At 36.5% G+C, this 21693-nt stretch overlaps 1 protein-coding gene across 2 annotated transcripts in view; it reads left to right on the top strand.

Annotated features, from left to right (window-relative positions):
* Positions 1-21693, top strand: part of ATP2C1 (ATPase secretory pathway Ca2+ transporting 1) — a 100742-nt gene that overhangs the window by 59121 nt on the left and 19928 nt on the right. For both annotated transcript variants that reach the window (XM_072412323.1, XM_072412322.1), the window contains exons 2-9: positions 9564-9674; positions 12787-12903; positions 13874-13963; positions 15969-16004; positions 16231-16292; positions 16500-16608; positions 19512-19667; positions 21014-21082. In XM_072412323.1, coding sequence (XP_072268424.1) covers positions 9564-9674; positions 12787-12903; positions 13874-13963; positions 15969-16004; positions 16231-16292; positions 16500-16608; positions 19512-19667; positions 21014-21082 — 750 coding nt within the window. The remainder of the gene's footprint in view (positions 1-9563; positions 9675-12786; positions 12904-13873; positions 13964-15968; positions 16005-16230; positions 16293-16499; positions 16609-19511; positions 19668-21013; positions 21083-21693) is intronic.

Below are 21693 nucleotides of genomic sequence, written 5' to 3'. Positions count from 1 at the left end.
TGTGTGGGTTATCACTTCTGTTTTGTATGTCATTGTTGGCAGATTTTAACTATATAATAGTTTAATAAAACCCTTCATCTCTTTTTGATGTCATCTAATTGAACCATCAAAAAATATTATTCAGTCAACTATTAAACTGTGATTATTGTCCCTTTAAATTGCTTCTTTTTTTTTCTGTGTCTGAAATATCTAAATGAACAATTTGCATGTGGAAAGTGTTGGGAAACTGAAAAACCTGCTGAATAAGCAGTAATGGGTCAGATCTCTGCATATTAATGAAATGATAAGAAAACCTCCAGCTAGAGGAAGCTTTTCCTGTTTACTGTTTTACAATGTAAGGCCATTTTGTGGCTGTTGGAAAAATATTGTATTGGCAAACAGAAGTAATGTTGTCCTCCAAAGATACAAATTCCCCTACTTACAGTTAATAATCTTTCTTGTCTGATCCTTGTACAACTATATTGTTCCTGACACAAGGCTAAAGAGTTTGTTTTTGTAACTGTTTATTGAAAAAACTGAAAACATTGTCTCGTACATGATACAAGTAAATTCTGTAAAACGCAGAGTGGTTCCATTAGAGTTGGATAAATTAAAATCTGCATGTAGATGGAGCATTTGCAGCTGGTCAAAGTCCAATGATGGTAGTCAGATGTAAGTAATACACTTCCCAGTGCTCAACCCAGAAATTTTTTAAAGCTGGATGGGAAGAAATTATAGGTGGGTGGCAGCCCCTGTATTGTGACCAAACTCTTTAGTAACCACCCAAAAACAGCCGGGTGGGTGCTGAAAAGTGCTGGGTGGTGCACACAGCTAAAAGGGCCTGGGGAGAACCCTGCTTCCAAGTGTAGTCCTAGAATCTGTTCTCTTAATACTTTTCTTATTACTCATCTTGTGACTTTCCCCAAACAAACATTGCAGCTTTATCTTTGTGGTACATGTGTTTGAAATTACAGTAAGTATTTTATGTGCGTTGCTCTAGAAACTTGGTGTATTTAAAGCATTTTTTTTTAAATTTATAATTAGAGAGAGTTAAAACCCCAAGTTGTTTCTGCTGATCCTACAGTTGAGTTTTTTCATTTGTCCCACTAACCATTGCCTGTGGAACTGAAAGTAGGGGAAAAAATTTAAGTTGCTACTTGGGGGTCATCTCCTAATGGTTACATTGATTGCAATCATAATTTTACTCGAAGTGGAAATAAACCCAGACGATTCTCACCTGTCTCTGTTCCGTTGTGGTCTCTGCCATCTTCTTCCTGCTTTTCTGCTCGGTGAAATTTGACAGCTGGCAGCAATCAGGAAGAATGGCCATTGCTTGTCCCTTTCAGCAGTAACACCTGCCTGATTGTCATATATAGATAGATTTTAATGTGAGGCCTTTTACTGGTAAGAGAGTATACATTGATAATTATGTATTTTTTTTAATACTGAGTTATATTCTATAATACAGTGCTTTGTGCAGGCACATTTCTCTTTAGTGACCTTTTCCCACTGTGATTTTTTTTTTCCAGCGAGTGTTGATTCTGTTAGTGCTTTGATCCAAAGGGGTATGACACCATTTTCTGGGATACCAATTATGTCTCAGCGGGCATTGCTCCTCTTCCTGACATGTCTGCTACTTCCTACTCTGTAGAAATAAAAAGATCAACAAATATGTGGCCAAAAATCTGTGTTCAATTATTGTTGAGCAAATTTGTTTTAGTTTATAAAGTGGACAGCACAAAGAACTTGGTTTATCTTTAAAACCAGAATGCTGGAATACTGTGTTGCCTCTGCATGCTCCGCTTTAATGCTATTGGTTGTCTATACGAATGATTTTGTTTCTTTTGTCTTCTTTACCTATTGACAACATATCATGTCAATGACTGGTTTCACATGGCCTCTGTTTTATTCATTTCTCTTTTAACACTTCTACTTGTGTACATGTATTTCAGAAGCCGTAGGGACCCCATAAACATGGTGTTTTTAACAGTAAAAGGGTCAAGAGACTTTATGAAAGAGTTCTCAAAGTATATGTAAACTTTGTTGTTACTAAACTGTTTCCAACAGAGTTTTTAGTCTGAGACCCTGTTAAGGTACTTCTTGGTAGTTGTAGAGTCAGATTTTTGTGACCAGTTCCAGAATGCTGCACTGCTACCTCCTGTCCAGTGGTACAACTTGTGCCTCATGATCATAGAAAACGCAGGAACAATTTTCCTGCAGCGTACTCCAGCATGTCCTGGGTTTACCCTTATTCTAGGAGAGTGGATGAGGTCATGGCATTTATATATATTCTATATGGGGATTGGAGTTTTATTTATATTTAAATGTATAATTGTATTGACCACTGGCCAAATCTATATTAATAGTTGTAATGTGTAATAGACTGCATTTTGCCAGCTGGGGCTGCCTTAGAATTGTTAGACTATACTTTTGCTTGCACACTATTAGGTTGCGCTACCCACAGTGGCTAAAACTGAATGTTTGAAATAGTTCCATTGTTGCTTAAGGACTAGTCAGACTAGTAAGACTACCACAGTCATTCAGCAATCCCATAAAGCTTTTGTTGTGGTAGTTTGTCTGCAAATATATGTCTTGTAGTAGTATTTAATAGAAGCAGCTACATCCCTTGGAGGTAAAGGATTCTGGTATTGCTCTGCCTGGTGTCAGCTTTAAAGGTTTTATTCGATTATACCTACTGTTTAACATTCAAGTGTTGTAACCATTCTTTTTCCTTTGCTTGCTCACCCTCTTCTTTGCAAATATTAACTTTTATGTTTACAAAACAAAGTAAGGTTTGCTTTTGGCTAGCACTTCTTGCCTTTGCAGTGCTGAGTGTTGAGTCCTGGCTAGGACACTATCTGCAAGTAAATTGGCATGGGCTTCCTCTTCGGGAAACTTAAATTGTATCCCCAGATTTCTGATACTCCACTCGCTGAAATAATGAAATCCAAAAGCTATTTTAAGCTATATTTAATTTTTTCTGTGGTGATATAATACTATATTGCCTGATAATAAACAGTGTAAATCAGTGTTGCTCGACATTTTTAAAATGAAAGTAATCTTTTTGCATGGAATAACTTTCAGGTCTTGAGAGAACCTCTGCCATAAATACTATATATACAACTTACAGTACATTAGTGTGGTGGTCAGTAGGAATAATGCCTCTTACATTGCTGGCCAGTAGGAGAATGTCACCCATAGAGTAACAAATTGCTCAAGAAATCCTTAGCAATCTCTGTAGCAACCCCAGGGTTCCATGGAACTCTCATTGAGGAACCCTGGTGTAGATTAGTTTTTTAAATCGGATCTATTTTAATTAATTTTTTAAATACATTTTTTAGTTTGGGTGATCATATGCATACATATTTCCGTAGAAAGGTCTTAGAAAAGTTTTGAAGTTATACAAGTCTAGTTTGAGTGAAAAGTCATTAATAGGTCATTGGAGGAGCAAAGAGAGCGGCTAGGGGTGTATTTTTGTATCTGGTCAGAAAGGAAAGTGGAACAAGAACTGTGGAGGGTTTTGAAGGCAAAGCACAGGAGCTTGTGTTTCATTTTAAAGTGAAATAGAAGTCGGTGTAGAGAATTGCGACGAGGTGAGCAGTGGTGGGAAGGATGGATAAGTATGGCTGCAGCATTCGTGATTATCAAAGTGAGAGTCTGACAGTGAAAATGTTGAAGGAATCAAGAGGAGAGATAAGAGCATGTACATGGAGTTTGGTGGTCAGGTAGGGGTGTGTTTTGAAGATGTTGGGTGGGTGAAAGTTGCAGGACCTGGAAATGTTCTGAATGGTGGGATTAAGTAAAGTCCAGAATCAAAGGTGGCGCCAAGACAAAGGAAGAGGTGGTGGGTCGATTTACTGTTAGAAAGATGTCTGGGGGAGATTTTGAAGTTGAAGAGGGACAGAATGGAGTTCTATCTTATCCAAGTTGAGCTTTAAAAATCTGTCACCCATTCATGGTGAGATGACCGATCGTCAGCATAAAACCTTATCCATCAATAAGGGAGACAGGAAGAAGTCAGAGGTGGAGAAATAGATTTAAGTATTATCAGCATAGAGATGGTACTGTAAGCCAAAGGAGGATATGAGTGAGGAGGTTTACAGAGAGAAAAGAATTGGTCCAAAGACTGCCCCCTTGGGAACACTAACAGGAAGCCGTGTGGGAGAGGAGGAAATAAGTCAAGTAATTGATTTGTCAAATTGATGCTTTGACCAGCTTAAATTTTTAGCCAGATTCTTCTGGGTTCTTGGTCCTTGGCTATTTTTATTGGCAAGGTGGGAATTCCCAGGTTTGCACAAAAACCACCTGTCACCCATCAGGTGCTGGGATTTTACATTAAGCTGCATGTGCACAAATCTGCATCTTCCTTTAAGCTTAGATCCTAAAGGTAACAGATGTGTTTTTCATTTAGAATAGTGGACAAAAATGCATTTCATCCTTTTTGGCCCTGAGCTAACTGTGTTTCCAGATTTTTGGTTTAAAAGCACTTTAAATCCAAAAACCTATATCTTGTTTAAAACCACTGAACTCAACGGGATATCTGAATTTACCAGTGGTGTAGTTGGACCACTAACAGCTAATCTGTGAGGGGTTGTGACAGGCATAATATACTGTAATTTTATTGGAGATGCTACACTTCTGACAACAGAAGTAAGTTTTTTTTTTTTCCCCCTTCTTTACTAGAAGAAATATATGTAAATAAGGGGTTCTTAATTTCCCAGTCTGTATACTTGTTCTTTGTAACTGATTCAAGGTACTAAAGCCATAGCATTAGGTACAAAGCCTAAAATGCAAATCTATAATAATGTGAACAAAAACCCATACTTAATTATAAATGCATTGTACTTAGAAGCATGAACCAACTGAACTGAAGAATTAATTAGCATGACCATTATTTTTCTACAGTTCATAGATCGTGCTGCTTGTTTTGACTGTCTTTTAAACTTCATTACTCCTGTCATGTGTTCAATAATACCTTGACTTTTAGGCCTTACATGAACACTAGTATTTAAGGCAGCTTAGATTTGCAGATTTGTTTCCTAAGCAACCCTGTATGAGGTGATGTTGACATAAACCACCGAGCAAAGGGCAAATGTAGGAGGATTGTAATATTCACATTTTTTTTTCTTTGAGGTCATTTTTAGTTGCGGGTGCATGTCTGTTAAGTAAACAAGTACGATGTGAGATTGCTGGACAGGAGGAACTTCTGTGGAATGTAAACCTGATAAGTTGTGTTGGAGTTCATTGCAGCAGTTCCCTGGTTTAAGGTTTCACTAAACATGAAATTATTTGCTCTGACCTGCTAATAGTAATTGATTGGTAGCTGCCTAGAAATTGAATACTTAATTAAATTGATAATGGCTGATTACATTGATGGTAAATGGCCTTTAATTTATTTTATCTTTACATTGTAGAATATAGTAAACAGGATAGAATGTCATGATGCTAAACATAATAAACTTTATTATTTACTCTGTATAGACCGCTTGGAAGATCACATTGCTAATAAGTGGTCCAGTTTTGGGTACTAGTTATATAAAAGATATTAGTGTTTTCTAAAGGTTCTGAGATGGGCACATTTTTCATTTAAAAAAAAAAAAAAAAAAAAGTTTAGAAAAATGTGGAATAAACAAGTTTGCCAAACTTGATTTTTTATTATCCCAAGGATTGTACAAAGGGCAGGGGAATCTAGTTGTAGATTGAAGAAATAAGAAAAAAATTGCTAAGAATGAAAAAGCTGTGGCATGCGTTACCACATAAGTGAATAATGGCAAACGGTAATAAAGTGGGGGGAAAAAAAAAGATTGATTTGTTCCAGCTGTGGAGGTCAGAATAGCAACCAGTCTCCTAGCCTCAAAGGGTGCAGTGGGCAACATTTTAAACCTCCATGGTGCAAGAATCCTATTTCTGCAATTTCAGACCTGATTTTGGATTGAGGGATCCTGCACAGCTCCCTGTGGTTGGCACCTTGTTAGCTCGTCACAGCAGTCCCAGCAGCGCTGGTCCCTGAAGAACTGTGTCCATAGGTTTGACCACTAGTGGTACTAGTACCTCTTGGTGCCTCCCCTATTTATTATCTAAGGAGTTGCTGCTAGGAGAAGTGACATGAAGGTCTCTCCAGAAGCAGCGGTCCCCTGGCATAAGGCAGTGGTATAAAGGCACCGCAACCTCATGGCCAGTGCAAACAAAGCCTAAGGCTACGTACACACTTGCAATGCTTCTTGTCCAATAATCTGCTCAGCGCCGATATCGGACTAGAATCTGGCGTGCAGCGAACGATCGTAATGGCAAAGGTAGAGAGCGCCCAGTGGGGTGCCGCTCCGTCGTTCCCATCCTCTCCATAGAGCAGAACGGTGCTGTATGTATGTACAGCCATCGTTCATGCATCGTGCAGTCCTTAGTCGTTGGAAATGATCTTTAATATTGCACGTGTGTACCCAGTTTAACACTTGTGTTGCAGAAAGTTTGCTTGCTTTCTATTTTAGATAACAACACACTGCACGGTTATGTTCTCTTTTTCCTGTTTCTATGATTGAGCTCTGTGGAGCATTATTGGTAATTTTGAAATTCATTGACAACATATTTAAACACTAATTTAAAACTGTTCCCCACATAAGTTGTAAGAAACCAAGAAATGCTTCTTTCTGTATTATTCTCATTACAATTGATATTTGATTGAAAAATGTTTTAGTGATTATTGAATGTGTTTGATTAGCATCATTCCTATCCCACTGCTTAAACCCAATAATTGTACATGAATATTTTTTTTTCCTTCATTGTTGCAGAGGAGGTTTCCAAGGTAACCCATTTATGGGAAAGGGTATGTTAGGTGGGTGTACCTATTAGTTCTGTGATAAAGATACCATGTATTTATGTATTGAAAACACAAAGTTTGTTTGACCTTTGTTTGCATAGATTTTGTAAAAGTTGTGGGGTTAGCACCCTGAGTTGTGTATTGCAGGTTTGGATAGTCTTTTTCTCAGAAATCTGTTAGAAAATCTGTATGTGTGATTTGATCATTTTACAAACTGGAACATTCATTGCTGTTAACTCCTGCACTGCTAGATGGCCACAAGGCATGCCTAAATAGGTGAATGTATTCATAGATATGTGTGAAAACAATATGTGTATTTGGTCCCCACTTTTTATTAGTTAACGAGCATTCCCATTTGCTGCTACTCGGGGAACATATCTAGTCAGGTCTAAAAACTCATCACTGTAAGAAGATGTATGGCACCAAATGCTGGAACAGGTAGAACTAATGCAAAAGCATAAGATGTGCGGCCTCAGCAGAATGACTTGAGGCAGTAAGTGAATTATGCAGCCTGTGTCACTTGGAAAGACATGTTATAGGCTTTGATAATTCAGTACCAGCAGTTGTCATGTAATCAGCTGTAGGATTTGTAATTGTCAAGAAGATTATAGACACAATTATGCCAAGAATGATGCACTTGCAAGACTGCTGATGGCAGATTATGTTTACACTATTTCCCCAGTGTGTACAAAACCTCACATTTCAGGATGAGCAGCATGAAACGCTTGCTGATTTTATTCCTTTTATGTTAACCAAACACGTGAGTATTAGTAAATCTTTTATTGATGTTTAATCATTTCAGCTGCCTTATAGCTGTGTTTGTTGGCATTTTCTGTGTAAACCAATATAATAATGGAGGCTGACATACAGTGTTTGTGCCTGAACAGTCGCATTTAAAGTTGTACTGCATTCAGATATCATTTGATATGCATACATCTATTAAAACAAATCATATGTATGTTTTTTTCACATACAGTTAGAAATAATTGGTTCTGTCTTGATATTGGCCTTTAGTAATCCCCTGCAGAGTAGCAATCCGAGTAGCAGAGACAGCAGCCTATTAGGCTCTTTTGCTTCGCACCATGCCCTGTTACTTTCACTGCTGTACCTTGCCTAGGTCCTGGACCAGTCCTCATTGTAAACTGCAGCCAGCCCCTGAGCCTTACCTGAGCTGTATTCAGGTGTGTCTGTATCATAAGGGCTCCTAGAGTCTACTCTTTAAGAAATTTCTGTGCACCAATTTAACCATGTTAAATGTTTCATAATATTATTTATAATACATTTTCACAAGATGCACATACAGAAGTTGGGGAAGTTTTTGCCTCCTGGCACTTTTAGGAACACTGGTGCAGTATATACTGCAGTTTATAATCGGCTCTGGTGGGATATTTGAAGATCAGGGATTTTTACACGGTGCAGTCACTAAAGGGAATCTGAAATTCATTTGAATTGGAATTCTTATAAGTACCTATTTTTTTTTTTTTTTTCCCATAATTTTAATCTAGAGGTTTTATACAGTTTGTTGCTATGAATGGTATACCTTTGCTAACTTTACATGTATTGTAATCTATGGAAACCAAGCTTGTATTTATTCAAGAGTAAGTTATGGCATTGTGCATGGGGTTAATCGAGAATTTGGTGTGTATAAACTAAAACCTGGTATGATTATAGGATCATAAAAGATAAATTAAAATTTTGTTATGTTCACCCTCATGCAGCTGTTCAAAGTGTCAGTTGTTAGAATTACCTAAGCTCAGAGAGACAATATCTTCTTCAGGGTTTTACAGTCAGACATTGGGCTCAATATAGCGGTGTAAGGCATGGGTCACACAGAGACAGGCTGCGCTCTTATTATGGTGTAAGAATTTGCCATTGGGGTAAGCAAAGGTTGAACTAGTGTTTGCTGCTAGCAGTTACTTTGGGGAAAGGGGGATGGCCAACCACCCAATAACGGCATCCTCCTACCTCTTGTGTGGCCCAAGCCTAATAGATATTTTAAAAAAATGTTCTTTCCTGAATAGTTCTCAGTAATGTACACAGCATCTGTGTTCCAATTATATTATTATTATTAATAATATTAATAATAATCAGGATTTATACAGCGCCAACATGTTACGCAGCGCTGCACATTAAATGGGGGTTGCAAATCACAGGCGAATACAGACAATGACACAGGAGGAGAGGACCCTGTCCTGAAGAGCTTACAATCCAGGAGGTGGGGGAAGTAATTTAATATTTCAACAGCAACCCTTATGAAGAGTACTAGAGAAACCATAATCTCCACAATCAACCATGTATTTCAAATATACCAAAATGTTCAAAGTGCTTTTTTAAATTTCTTTTAAAAAGCTGATGTGTGCATACACCTTTTGCAGTTCCTATCTAATTAAGGAATAATAGCCAATTTGTTGACAATGGGCATTCTTCCTGTAATAACTGTATCATTCTAATGATTTATTCATGCATTTAAAGACCTCATATGAATTCTGAATGGATCATATGTTCATGAGTGTATGTTTTCTTTCAGCAGTGTTTACTTTACAGTAGGGAAGTATTTCTCTTTTTTGTGTGTGCTTTACTATGTCTCCAGAAAGTTTAGTAGCATTGCTTTATAGCAGTAACTTTATGCAATTAGGGTAATCTATTAATATTTAAATGTTAAGTTGCACAGTGTTGCAAAATTTTAGTTAACCCAACACTAGAGTTTTTTTTATTTAGTATTTATTACCTTAGGACACAGTTTAAAAAGTATTTTGTTTTTTCTTTGCAGGCATTAAAATTTCATGAAATCTCGAATCCTGAAAATGATACAATGATTCCTGTGCTATCCTCGAAAAAAGCAAGTGAATTGCCAGTCAGTGAAGTTGCCTGGATACTTAAGGTGGGTTTTTTTTTTTAATTCTATATATTTGTTCTGTTAAGCAACTCTGTCACTGAATTGAAAATTAAAGAATATTGTCCACTAAAAAAAGAGAAGCAATACTTCTGGTAAATTGTCTTTTCCTTGTGTGTACATTTCAAACTTAATGTCATGTATATTGTAATATTATACAAATGCTATTTTGTGTGAATAGTTTTTAGAAGGATTATTATAAAGTTTTTATTCACAATATATTAAAAAACAAACAAATAGTTACTATTGGGGCATTGGTGTATCTTTATGTGAAATTTGTGTGTATAAATTGCGTAGCAGATAACAATATTTGCTTGCTTTTGATGGAAAAGTGCATAGGTGTATTTCAATCTTTAGTATTGATTTTTTTACAATAAGAAAAGTAGGTATAGTGTTGTGTTTTTTTTTTTTTTTTTTTTTTTTTTTTTTTTTTAAACCGTGTTTTTATATATTCTTGATAATAGCTCAAAATTCAATACAAATCAAGACACGTGTGTGTATAACACAATATAGACAATGATAAAGCATATATCTGGCCATCTAGTTGCAGTGCTCAACCCAGACATTTTTGTAAGCTGGGTGGGAAGAAATTCTAGGTGGGTGGAAGCCCCTGAATTGTGACCCAACTTATCAGGTGCGCCTAGCTAAAAGGGTCTGGGGAGAACACTGTAGTTGGCACTAGACATATCGCAGCTAATCCATATAACAAACAATAGGGGCGAAATTTTCACCTAATATGTCCAGAATACCAATATTGTATGTCAGCAGTGACATACATGTGATATAAGATATGCCAATCCATTTCGCCTGATGTTGGCTTCCTCAGGGGTAATCGCACGCTAGCAGAGAGGTGCAACGTAATTGTCCATGGTAAGGCTTGTAGGCCAGGATAACAATGTAATTAAGAGATTGCAGGTAGTATGATGGCTACCTGGTTGTAGAGCTGGAGAGGGATGAGAAACTCAGTGGCTGACTAATGGTTGGGAGAGAGCTGCAGGTGCAGCCTCTCCTGCTGTGTTTTTGTGCTACTTTCGGACCACCACTACTGGAGCACTTTTTTTCTCTTTGCTTTCTAATTTTTTTAACATATTAAAGTTACAGGACAAACAAATTGTCACAGATATCACCCTCATTTGGGCTTGCAAATGTTTAACATAAGAACATTTTACCATACCATACAAAACAATACACAGTGTATCAATACATCAGTTCAGTTTGGATCAAATTCCGCTGAATAGTTTTGGAGAGATAACCCCCTGGTTTCTGTATTGAATCCTGTTCTGATTATCTTTGAGAAGGGAGTAGGCCAACTCGCTGAACTCCTCTTGTTCTCATGTCTTGCCTAGGTCTGCCTCCCAGGAGTGCATATACACTAGTTTGGGGGCAGGAGCCACAAGAGTAGCATATAAAAGGGATATTTGGTGTCTGCTAGCATTTGACAGGAGCTTTAAAACGGGGTTGAACGGTACGGAGGATCAGCTTTTTAAGTTTAGAGTACACAAGTGATTTAATATGTCTAAATCTGAAATATTCATTTCTTAGGAGTTCCCGCTTGCTAGTTAAGTAATCAAAGCTAAGTACTGCTCAAACATCTTTGACATCTTTTTGTGCATGAAACCTTTTTCTATCCACCATCTATAACGGTCCTGATCCCTGCCAGGGGAGAACTCAGGATTATTCCAAAGGGGTGTTAGAGGAAAGTGGGGCAAGCATATTTTAGCTTTATTTCGTAGCCTGTCCCAGACTGAAAGGGAATATGCTAAGGTGGGCTTCTGTCAAAATCATCAAGTATGTACAGCTTGACACATGCTATGTGCAGGGTCCTCAAAAGGCACTATCTTTACGGCTGGTTCTGCAGTGGATTTACCTGAAGATGACTGTCAGTTTCTGCCTTTTGGATGGCTGCCGATGATGCTGGAGTTATATTGTCTCCAGTGGCAAGCTCTACACTACACAACGCATGTACACAAGCTTAAACAAAAAGCTAGCAGGAGTCAGGGCTTTATTTTATTTGTTTTTGTTTTTTTTGACAAAAAAAACAAATGTCCCTGTTGTCAGTTAGTACTACCTCCTGATAACTTTTTGTATTCTGAGTTTAGGTAAACTTTAACAAATCATACAAATTGGTTATCCAACTGTAATATAATAGTGTGGTTCTTAACCTGAAGTATAAGGTTTAAAGAACCTAACCCAAAACGTTTATGTAGCAAGAGTACAAAACTGGAAGGCTTGTGCTGCCTGCTAGTACATTTAGCCCTTGGATCTTCGGCCTAAGCTGTTTATGGGGCCACAGCTTCTCTTCACATTGAGATTAAACCTATTTTAGGTAAAGCTGCGTCAGATGCCAGAATGTTGGTAGTTAGCAAAAGTTTTTTGATAATTGAATGACATAAAGCAGGGCTTAGTAAAGTTTGGTACCTAAGGCTGGGTTTACATTTGGCTTGTGCATTGCAATGCACAATTGTCAAACCTGTGATACAAAAAGACGAAATTAAGCCTTGCAACACATGTAAAACAAACCTGTACACTTGCATTTCCCTGTTTTCCTTAGTATGTTAGCACAGTGCACACCAACTGCTAGATGTTAACCTAATGTTTTCATCTCATTTTAAATAGCAGCTAAGGCCCTGTATACATCTTGGTTTTTGGATTCAAGTGGCTCCTCGGAGCCACAGGGAGACGGGAACAGATTTAGAGACTTTTTTGGTAGGATCACCTTGTTTTATCTATCTTGGTAACTTTTGACAGCTATTGGTCATTTATCCAATTGTTACGTGTTGCTAAATGTCAGAAAAAAAAGACTCAGGAAAATTAAAGTGGTGAAACGCCAAAATGCATATCAATTAACATGACATTCATTTCTCATATCATTTTCCTTTATGCAGGGTTCTCTCTCATTCATAACTTGAGTAGAAAACATAAAAAGACAGTTTGTCTTATATTTATGTGTATTAAATAAATATTTCTTGGGGATGTTGAAATATCCTAGGTGTAAAGGACATTATTTTTAAATCTTGGATGCTAGGATTCTTGAAATAAACAGAATTACATGTTATGTGTTTTAGAGATTCATGCTTTAATGTGGTGTTTTGCTTTACAGGCTGATCTTCAGAGTGGGTTAAACAATGCTGATGTGTGTCATAGACGAGCTTCCCATGGTTGGAATGAATTTGATATCGGTGAAGATGAACCTTTGTGGAAAAAGTACATTGCACAGGTGAGACCTGTTCTGCAGACTGTGAAAAGTTATTTCTGTACAATTGTCCTGGAAGCAGGAAAGCATCAATTATGATGCATAGAAGAATATTCTCCATATGAAACCAAACATTTCTTTGTAAATTAAGGCTTAAAAAAAAAAAACTTTTCTTTATCCGTTTTTGTAGCTATAGAATGCTCCTAGTGTTTATAAAATACTGTACAGTGGTAATCCATACAACATGTTGTCCTAATGTTGCCTTGTATTCAGTTTGGACAGTTGCCGAGAGTGTTCCTATTTAGGTCTACATAATGCTAAAACTTCAGCCATGTTTTCTAAGTTGTAGCTTTTTGTGGCCTGTGTCCCCAATTCCCCAATATTGTTGATTAGTGATGGACATATACTGCAACTGAACTAGAGAAGAAATATGTTAAAAGGTGTGTGTGTAATGAAGTAAAGTATGATCAAGTGAGTCTGAGTTTAAAATTTGGCACGTTGGCAGCCCACCCAGCTCCTTAAACTTAAAAATAATTTATATGCGAAGTGGGATTTGAATGGAATTATTGGGGTCTTCTTACCTCCCTAAGCTACCTCCAGTCCTCAGAGCTGGCTGGTATTATATGACTTCCACTTCATTCCCGGTCACCAAAGCTGGTACACAAATGCCAAACAAAGAATCCCAGTTGTACTTGTGGCCTGCCTTTTCTTTCTGTGCTGTCTCCTTTTATTATAAACTATGACAAATTGCCTGCTAGGACAATTTGGACGGTACATGGCACAGGATGGGAGGACGTGATCAAGAACTGATTATCCAGGGATGAAAGTGGTAGCTGGTGTGCTGGTTAAAAAAAAATAGATTTTTTTTTTTTTTTTTTTTAGGTTGATAAGAACCTCCTAAAGGTATCCTTAAACATTTCTGCCAAAAGATTTTAATAAAAGTGTTTTCAGTAAACATACATTTACACCACTTTTGTATCTGTTTATTTTTCAGTTTAAAAATCCCCTTCTTATGCTCCTGCTGGCTTCTGCTGTCATCAGCATTTTAATGCATCAGTTTGATGATGCTGTCAGTATCACTGTGGTAAGTGATCGGTGAATTCTCTAAATATTGTTTTATTGGCATTAGTAATGTTGGTTATTCTGTAAAGCCCTGGAAGTGCAAGATTGGCTACTTTACCCCTAAAAAAAAAAAAAAAAAAAAAAGTATGATTGTAGAAACCTAGGGACTGTCACTGCCTTCCTTTCTCTCAAAATGCTAGTTTCCTGGTTGTTATGCCGTTTGGGATCAATATTTTACTTGACCCACATGTCCAATAATTTTGCTTCTGATCTACATGCATAATTTGGGTTAATGACACTGAAGTTTTTTTAATTCGACTGAACTGTCATTATAGCCAAATTTTTAGCACTTACAGTAGCTGAAATTAACATTGGCACCATAAATACCTTTTCCAGTAAAGTACATTTAACATTTTTTCTTATAAGTTATTCAAGTTATTGAACCCCTGCCTTGTCTTTAAATGACTGCAGATCTTTTCTACAAATGCATCAATCTTTTTTGAAGACTTAGGCTGCACACACACACTACATATTTGTCGTTGAAAAGGATCTTTCACGATCCTTTCCAACGACTACTGACTGCATGATCCATGAATGGGTGCTGTACATACAGCAATATTCTGCTCTCTGGGGAGGGGGGAGAACGACGGAGCGGCACCCTGCTGCTAATGTCGCTTTCATTAAGATCGTTAGTAGTCCAAGGTCCGTGGATCCACCAGGACAGTCGTTTGGAGGATGGACACTCCAGATTCTCGTCCGATATCGACCCTGAGCCGATTATCGGACGAAAACCATTGGACATGTCTACTTAGCCAATTTCATGTTAAAAAAAAACTTGCAGGAAACTTCTGCCTCTGAAGTGTTTTGTGTCTCCCAGAGCACTCGATAATGACTGCTGTGGTTCCAGCCGTGGCTTATTTATTAGCTATTCAGATAAGCAAGGAATTGTACTTCTGTGCCGTTTGTCAAACCACTTCACGATTGTTCCATTGTTATTTCTGGACAGGCTAATGAATATTCAGGAATCAACATTTTGTTACATTTTGTTCTTTTGCATTAAAATTGTACATTTTATTGTGTGATTTATTGCAGGCAAATACCAAAAAAAAGGCAATTTTTTTTTTTTTTTGAAGTAGTGATGTATTTTTTTTGAATTTGCATTATTTTTAAAGCAGTCTTTGTGCAGCTGTTTATTCAAATTTGCTAAAAGTGCCTGGAGCAGAACTTCGTGGTACTGATGTCTGATATAAGACTCTTGTACTACTAAGATTCAGAAAGCATTCTCCATTTTATTTTATTTATTAATGTAAATTAATGAACTCGCTGTATAACTGTATTAGGCTTGTTCTCTACTTGTTTTAAAACCCGCTTCAAACTGTTTTTTTTTATTTTTTTTGAAGCCTCTGAAGCTACCTACCAAAGCTTTTCCATTGAAGGGCACTGGATTTCCTAGTCTCCACAGTTTCTTTAGCTTTGCTATTAACACCTACTCTAATGTTGCCCTGTGTTTTAAAGCTATGTTTCCCAGTGTTGCTCGATGTGTTCTTGAATTGAAGCAAAGACAAAGCATGCCTCATTTTCTTCACTAAGCTAGCTCTAAGCCAGTGGAGACTAAAGGTGCGTACACACTTCCAATTTTTATCGTTCCAATCGAACGACGAACGATCGATTGGGCAAAAAATCGCTCGTAAAAAATCTACGAACGATCGTGTCGTTAACTCTATGTGCAGGATCGGTGCTATACGATCGTTCGTATATATCGTGCAGGATCGTTCGTTGTTGGTTTTCCAACGATAATAATTGGAAGTGTGTACGTAGCTTAACATGCTAGAGTTTTGGGAAACTACCTGTAGCTGAAAAGAGATTTTTGATGGCAATCTGCTAACATTAGTGAAGAGCTGCTTATGAATTTCCAGCATGTTATAGGAATTTTAGTTGAAAGAAATAGTTGAAAGGAATTAATCCTGCCAATATCACAGATAATCATAGAGGTTTATTTAGCTTTACCTTGTGTTTTATTTTGGCAGGCAATACTTATTGTCGTCACTGTCGCCTTTGTTCAGGTAAGGTTTCTTTTTCCAGAATATTTATTCTTTGAAAAGCTTGTCCAGTGCCAAACCTGATATGTACGTGTTTAGATGAACTTTTTTCCCCTGACTATAATTATTTAAACATAATAGTCCTTTTTGATGTACACATCCTGAATTTCCAGATTTTCTATTTGACTCCATACTGTGGATATGTTTGTGTGCATAAATAAAACACTTTAATGTTTCCTTGCACTTTTAGGAGTACCGGTCAGAGAAGTCTCTGGAAGAGCTAAGCAAACTAGTACCACCAGAATGTCATTGGTAAGATTTCAATTTTATTACATTCTCCTTCAGTTTCATAGTTGTGGATGTGAATATCTGTCCAAAAATGATTTTAGTGAATGTATTGCCTTTGTTTATTTTTTCATGAAGTAGGATGATGCTGTGTTATTGTGCAATTTTATGGTTTGTGTCAAAGTGGTTTGATGGATTAAAAAATAAATAAATAATAAAATGTATGTTTTTTAGTATAAGAGAGGGGAGAATGGAGCATTTACTTGCCAGGGAGTTGGTGCCGGGAGACACTGTCTGCTTGTCAGTTGGAGACAGAGTTCCTGCTGATCTGCGGCTCTTTGAGGTAGGTTAATAATTATTTAAATGTAAAACTGATTTAAAGATCTAAACTCATGTACTAAATCAAGAGTAAATTCTGCATTCTGAGGCCAGCTGTTAAATTTAACCCTATAAATTATTAAAGTACTTGTCCATATTTGATGACCACATGCATAGCGCTACAAAACTACTTTCTATCAGTTTTTTTTGGTTTATGTGCTCTAAATCCATAAATTTAATGAAGTACAGTTATTGTTTCATTAATTTTTTGTTGCACTAAAGGATCTTTTATTCAAATACAATGTGTACGTTAAGCTGGTTAAATTCTATCAGACCTCAACCCTCTACCCAAATGTTGGCCAGATAGCCAAAATCAAAAGTGCAGGATAAAGACTGGATAAAGACAAGTGTTGAACAAACTTTTCCTTTTTTTTCTGTTCCATTAGTTAAAACTAAACAAATATGTAATATTCATTGGCTGGTTGCAGAGATCCTGATTTAAGTCCAAGACATTTACTCCAAAGGGCCTCATGACTACTGACTAGCCACTCACCAGTTGTCCTCTCCCTGGCTGCATTAGATAATAGTCTGTCAGACTGTAGTAGATGATTTTTCTCTGCAGGCTCAGTTTTAGAAAAATAAGCAGCAGGCTTCTGATATGAAGGAGCTTTTACTAAATGGTGGGGTCTTTGTCAAAAGTTAGCACTAGAGCCCTTAGATCTGCAGGTAAATTACCATTAGTGGTTCAGAGTGGAAGGATATGAAGCAAATTGTTAGCTGAATTTACTGTATATTTATAGTAAATTTATTAGAAATATTTAAAAGTTCAAAATAACTTTTACTACTGTTTTTGTTGAAAAATGCAATTTTCTTATACTTACAATCTTCATTTTTTGCAATTTGGTTCTAAAAGTACAGTTTTTAACAGACAAAAAGGTTTCTTGAAGGAGAACCTGGCAGCACTTGTGGGCAATCAATCTTTATGACAGTATCTTATACAGGAACATTTAACCTTTATTTAAATTTAGTCTTAAAGGTTACTTTAAGACTAGAGCAGTATGTGATTTATTGGGAGGGAAGTGTGTGAATTTTTTTTACCTGAAAAAAAGCATGAGACTATAAAGCATATGAAAGATAAACAGTTACCGGACACTTTATTAGGTTCACCGGTTAAACTGCTTTTAATGCAAATATACAATCAGCCAAATCACATGGCAGTAAGGCTGCGTACACACGTGCAATAATTGTCATTGGAAATGAAGGATCCACTTTCCACTGGAAACAAACGTAAAAAATGGAAAATGGGGAAAAAAAAAAAAATGGTGCAGCACCCCCCTCTAATTCTCGATTGCCTAGGCGATCGAGAATGAATAAAAGCCCAAAGCCACCCGGGATACCTACATCAGGCATCCCGGGAGGCTCTTGGACGCTCCTTCTGCGCATGCCTAAGCATCTTGGGCATCTGCAGAAGGAGCTCCTTTGCGCAAAGGGAAAAATTTGTCAACTTCTCCTGAATTATAAACCCAACACATTCCCAGGATAGCTCCAATATTTCAGTAGTTGTTTTAGCTGAGATTCAACAATCAGTCAAATCGGGCTAAAAGATTGCAATGGTTGATACTGTTGAAGGCCTCCTAGAGCAGTCCCACAAATTGGTACTTCACAAAATGAAAACAAAACACTGTTTCCAGCTACAGTGCAAAAATTAAGCCCAGATTTTGGAACGTGGATCAGGCTTTTGTCAACTCCCTGCTCCTTTTTTTTGTGCTAGCTCTGTCTAGAGATAATGACAACATTTAGTGTTTGCCTAGATATTATTGTGCATGTTTATACAATAATCATTGTATAGAACAACAATTTTGCAGTTGCACTGGATAAGTGTTTTCTTAAGTCTATGGTTATCCTATTCCTTATATCCAAAGAGAGACACAGTGTACAAGTGACAAAAAATGTCTAGTGAAAAAAAAAACTGTTCTTTATGTAAATGAAAATTTATTTGATCTGTGTTTACTGTGAGCACTCCTAAAATCTGACTATAGTTCAGAAATTCATTTTGCATAGTTTAGTTACAGAGCAAAAATGTAGTGTACAAATTCCTTCTCAGACTCTTCACAACTGATCAGAATGCACATGGAGTAAGTGCATCTAGCCCGTTGCTTTCAGATACATCAAATTGTCAAGCACTAGAAGCCCAGGGGACACTAGAAGAAAATAAATGTGTCTGCCAACTAAAGAAGCAAAATTGCTTTTTTTAACTGGTGAACTGCTGAGGTGCAGTGGATTCCTATCAATGCTGTGCTTGTATATTGTACAGCTAGCTGAATAAGCAGTTATCATTCCTGGTTAAGAGATTCAGAAGGTTCCAAAAGCTTTTGCTTATTGTTGACTAACCTAAGTTAGAAGTTAAATGTTAAACTTTCTGCATTTTCCAAACCACATCAGGTCAAAAACCATTCAACTCACATTTTAAAAGGAATTCATTGTTTTATGAGGAACATATAATACACAGTGCATAGTGGATTTTACCGAATTTAACATTTAAACTGTAAAGCATATTTATCATGGTATAATTTGTTTATGCTAAAAGGTTTATGGTTTTTAGAATGTTGTATTTCTTGTTGAGAATATATTATTTATATCCTATTTTACATTAGGTTGTTGAAAAATGCCTGTTCCTTCTACCATAAAGGACCAGTCTGGTCACAGTTTTTTAAAACTTTTAACATTTAGTTCTGCTCTAATTAGATAACATAGTAACTGAATAATAATTAACAGAGCTGTTAGTGCTGACACTTTTTACAGTCATTTCTCTGCAAGAGACTTGGGGAAAGTGAAATTGTGCTTTATTTACATGTCATGTAATATACACATATCTATATAAAATTTTTATGCACAGATTGACCCGTGCTTGATTTTTTGTTTTACAAGGCAATGGATCTGTCTGTAGATGAGTCAAGTTTAACAGGTGAGACTGCTCCATGTTCCAAATCTACGGCCCCACAACCAGCAGCTACTAATGGGGATTTAACATCCAGAAGTAACATCGCTTTTATGGGAACTTTGGTTAGATATGGCAAAGCAAAGGTAAGACTGTTTAGGTGTTATTATTAAATCCTTTCTGTTATCCACAAATGTTATTGGATTAGTAATGAGCTAAAACATTTTTGGGAGCAGAACTTGGGGTTGTGCAGCATTTTGCAAAGTTAAAACACCTTCAGACTTTGTTTTATCAGCATTCCTGCTAAAGCCAGACATAACTGTTTTAAATTATGAATAGATTGCTTATCGTCAGAGCTGCAACTAACATATATGTCTAACACTAACATACTTACAAAGTGAAGTTTCTTACAAAGTGAAGTCTTGCTTTTAAGTTACAGTCTTAAAAGTAACTGCAGAAAGAAACTGCAAGTAAATATTGTGTGGTAACTACTGCAGTGACCATACAATTTAGCTGGTTTTATAATATAAGGGTTTCAGTGGTTAGTTTTATTATCTTACAATGCAGCAAATGTAGTCAACTACTAGTGTTGAAAAAGTAATCTTGATTTTGTAAGTTAATCACGTGACCAATTAAAAAAATAAATAAAAAAGTAGGCATACAAACCCCTTAATTCTCCTCCTCAGGTTTCCTATAATCCTAGTTAAGAGATTCAAAGGGTCCCAAAAGCTTTTGCTTATTGTTGACTAACCTAAGTTATAACTTAAATGTTAAGCTTTCTGCATTTTTCAAATCTTTCCACATCAGGTCAAAAACGTGCATTTAAAGGGCACTCATTGTTTCAAAGAATGTCAAATAAAAATAACCTTTTCTAAAGGAAGCTTAGAACACCAGTGACTAAGTGTTCCATTGTGTCATCTGCAGCAGTTTCACACTTCCAATCGTTAAATTATGATTAACACCTTCTTTACCATTCAAGAACTCAGATTGGTTTGTTTTCTAGTTAATATGTTACATGTGATCTGTATGGGGACTGAATTACCCATACATGTTGAAATACAAGCAACATTTATAATATTATATCCAAAAGAGCTGCTCAGAAGGTTGTTAAATGAGTTCAAGAATAACCAGAAGTTGCATTTGGTTTTGATTCATTGCCATAATGCAGAAGTGAAAAGAGGAGAATGCATAAATATGCATTTATGTAGTCTATTGTTGGAGCTGCAACTACAATTGTGTTTTACAAAAAATGTTGCTCTTTAGTGAAAATTTTAAAATTGGCAAAAGCTAGTCAGCTATCTTTTTCAGGAAGTTTTTTTTGTTGGTTTTTCTTTAATGTATTACACTTTTAGGGTCCCTTGGTTTTAAAGTAGGTCTGCTGGATCTTAAAACCTTGAACCATACCAATTTGCAAGTCAAGATCAAAATACATTTTTAATTTTTACAATGAAGTTTTGAGCAGGAGGTCTTAGTATATTTGTTCTTGATGCAGGGAATAGTCATTGGCACTGGAGAAAATTCTGAATTTGGGGAGGTCTTTAAAATGATGCAAGCAGAAGAGGTAAGTTATGTACATGAAACTCTAGAACAATAATTTGTAAACTAAATTTAAATGTATATTTTTATTGCTGTGTCATTTAACAAAGCAGAGCAGACCCAGTCCTCACACACCTTTACATCTGGCTAGAGGGTAAATAGAGAAAGATTTGTTTGGGAGTGGGAAAACAATCCATCAAAACTTGGGGAAACCGTGCCTGTTTTTCCATTGTGTACTTGCAAGCCATTTGGTGTTTCAATTTTTTACATTTTAATGCATATGCATGTATACAATTGCTATTTAAATATATGTATGCTCAGACATCTAAAAGTAAAAAAGCAATGATATTTGCAAATTATTTTGTACTACTTGGATTGAGTAAATTGTAATGGTATAAACAGAAAGTCCACTTATGGAGATAGTTAAAATGAGTTCTAAAACTTTCAGCTTTATGATGTGTAACATAATTTTGGCACCTTTATGCCCTAAGTTTTTTTACAAGATATTTGAAACATTTTTCATTTTCTTGTTCTCTTTTCAGTAGAGAGAGATGGTAGAGACAATGAGTGAGCTGTTTAAAAGACATTGAAAACATGTGTAGTGTGTCTTGAGTCTTCACTATATTTTTAATAAAG

This window comes from Pyxicephalus adspersus, chromosome 5 (assembly GCF_032062135.1).
Source record: "Pyxicephalus adspersus chromosome 5, UCB_Pads_2.0, whole genome shotgun sequence".
Lineage (NCBI taxonomy): Eukaryota > Metazoa > Chordata > Amphibia > Anura > Pyxicephalidae > Pyxicephalus > Pyxicephalus adspersus.
The sequence above is the reverse complement of the archived record's forward strand: the minus strand, read 5'-3'. Positions and strand labels throughout refer to the sequence as shown.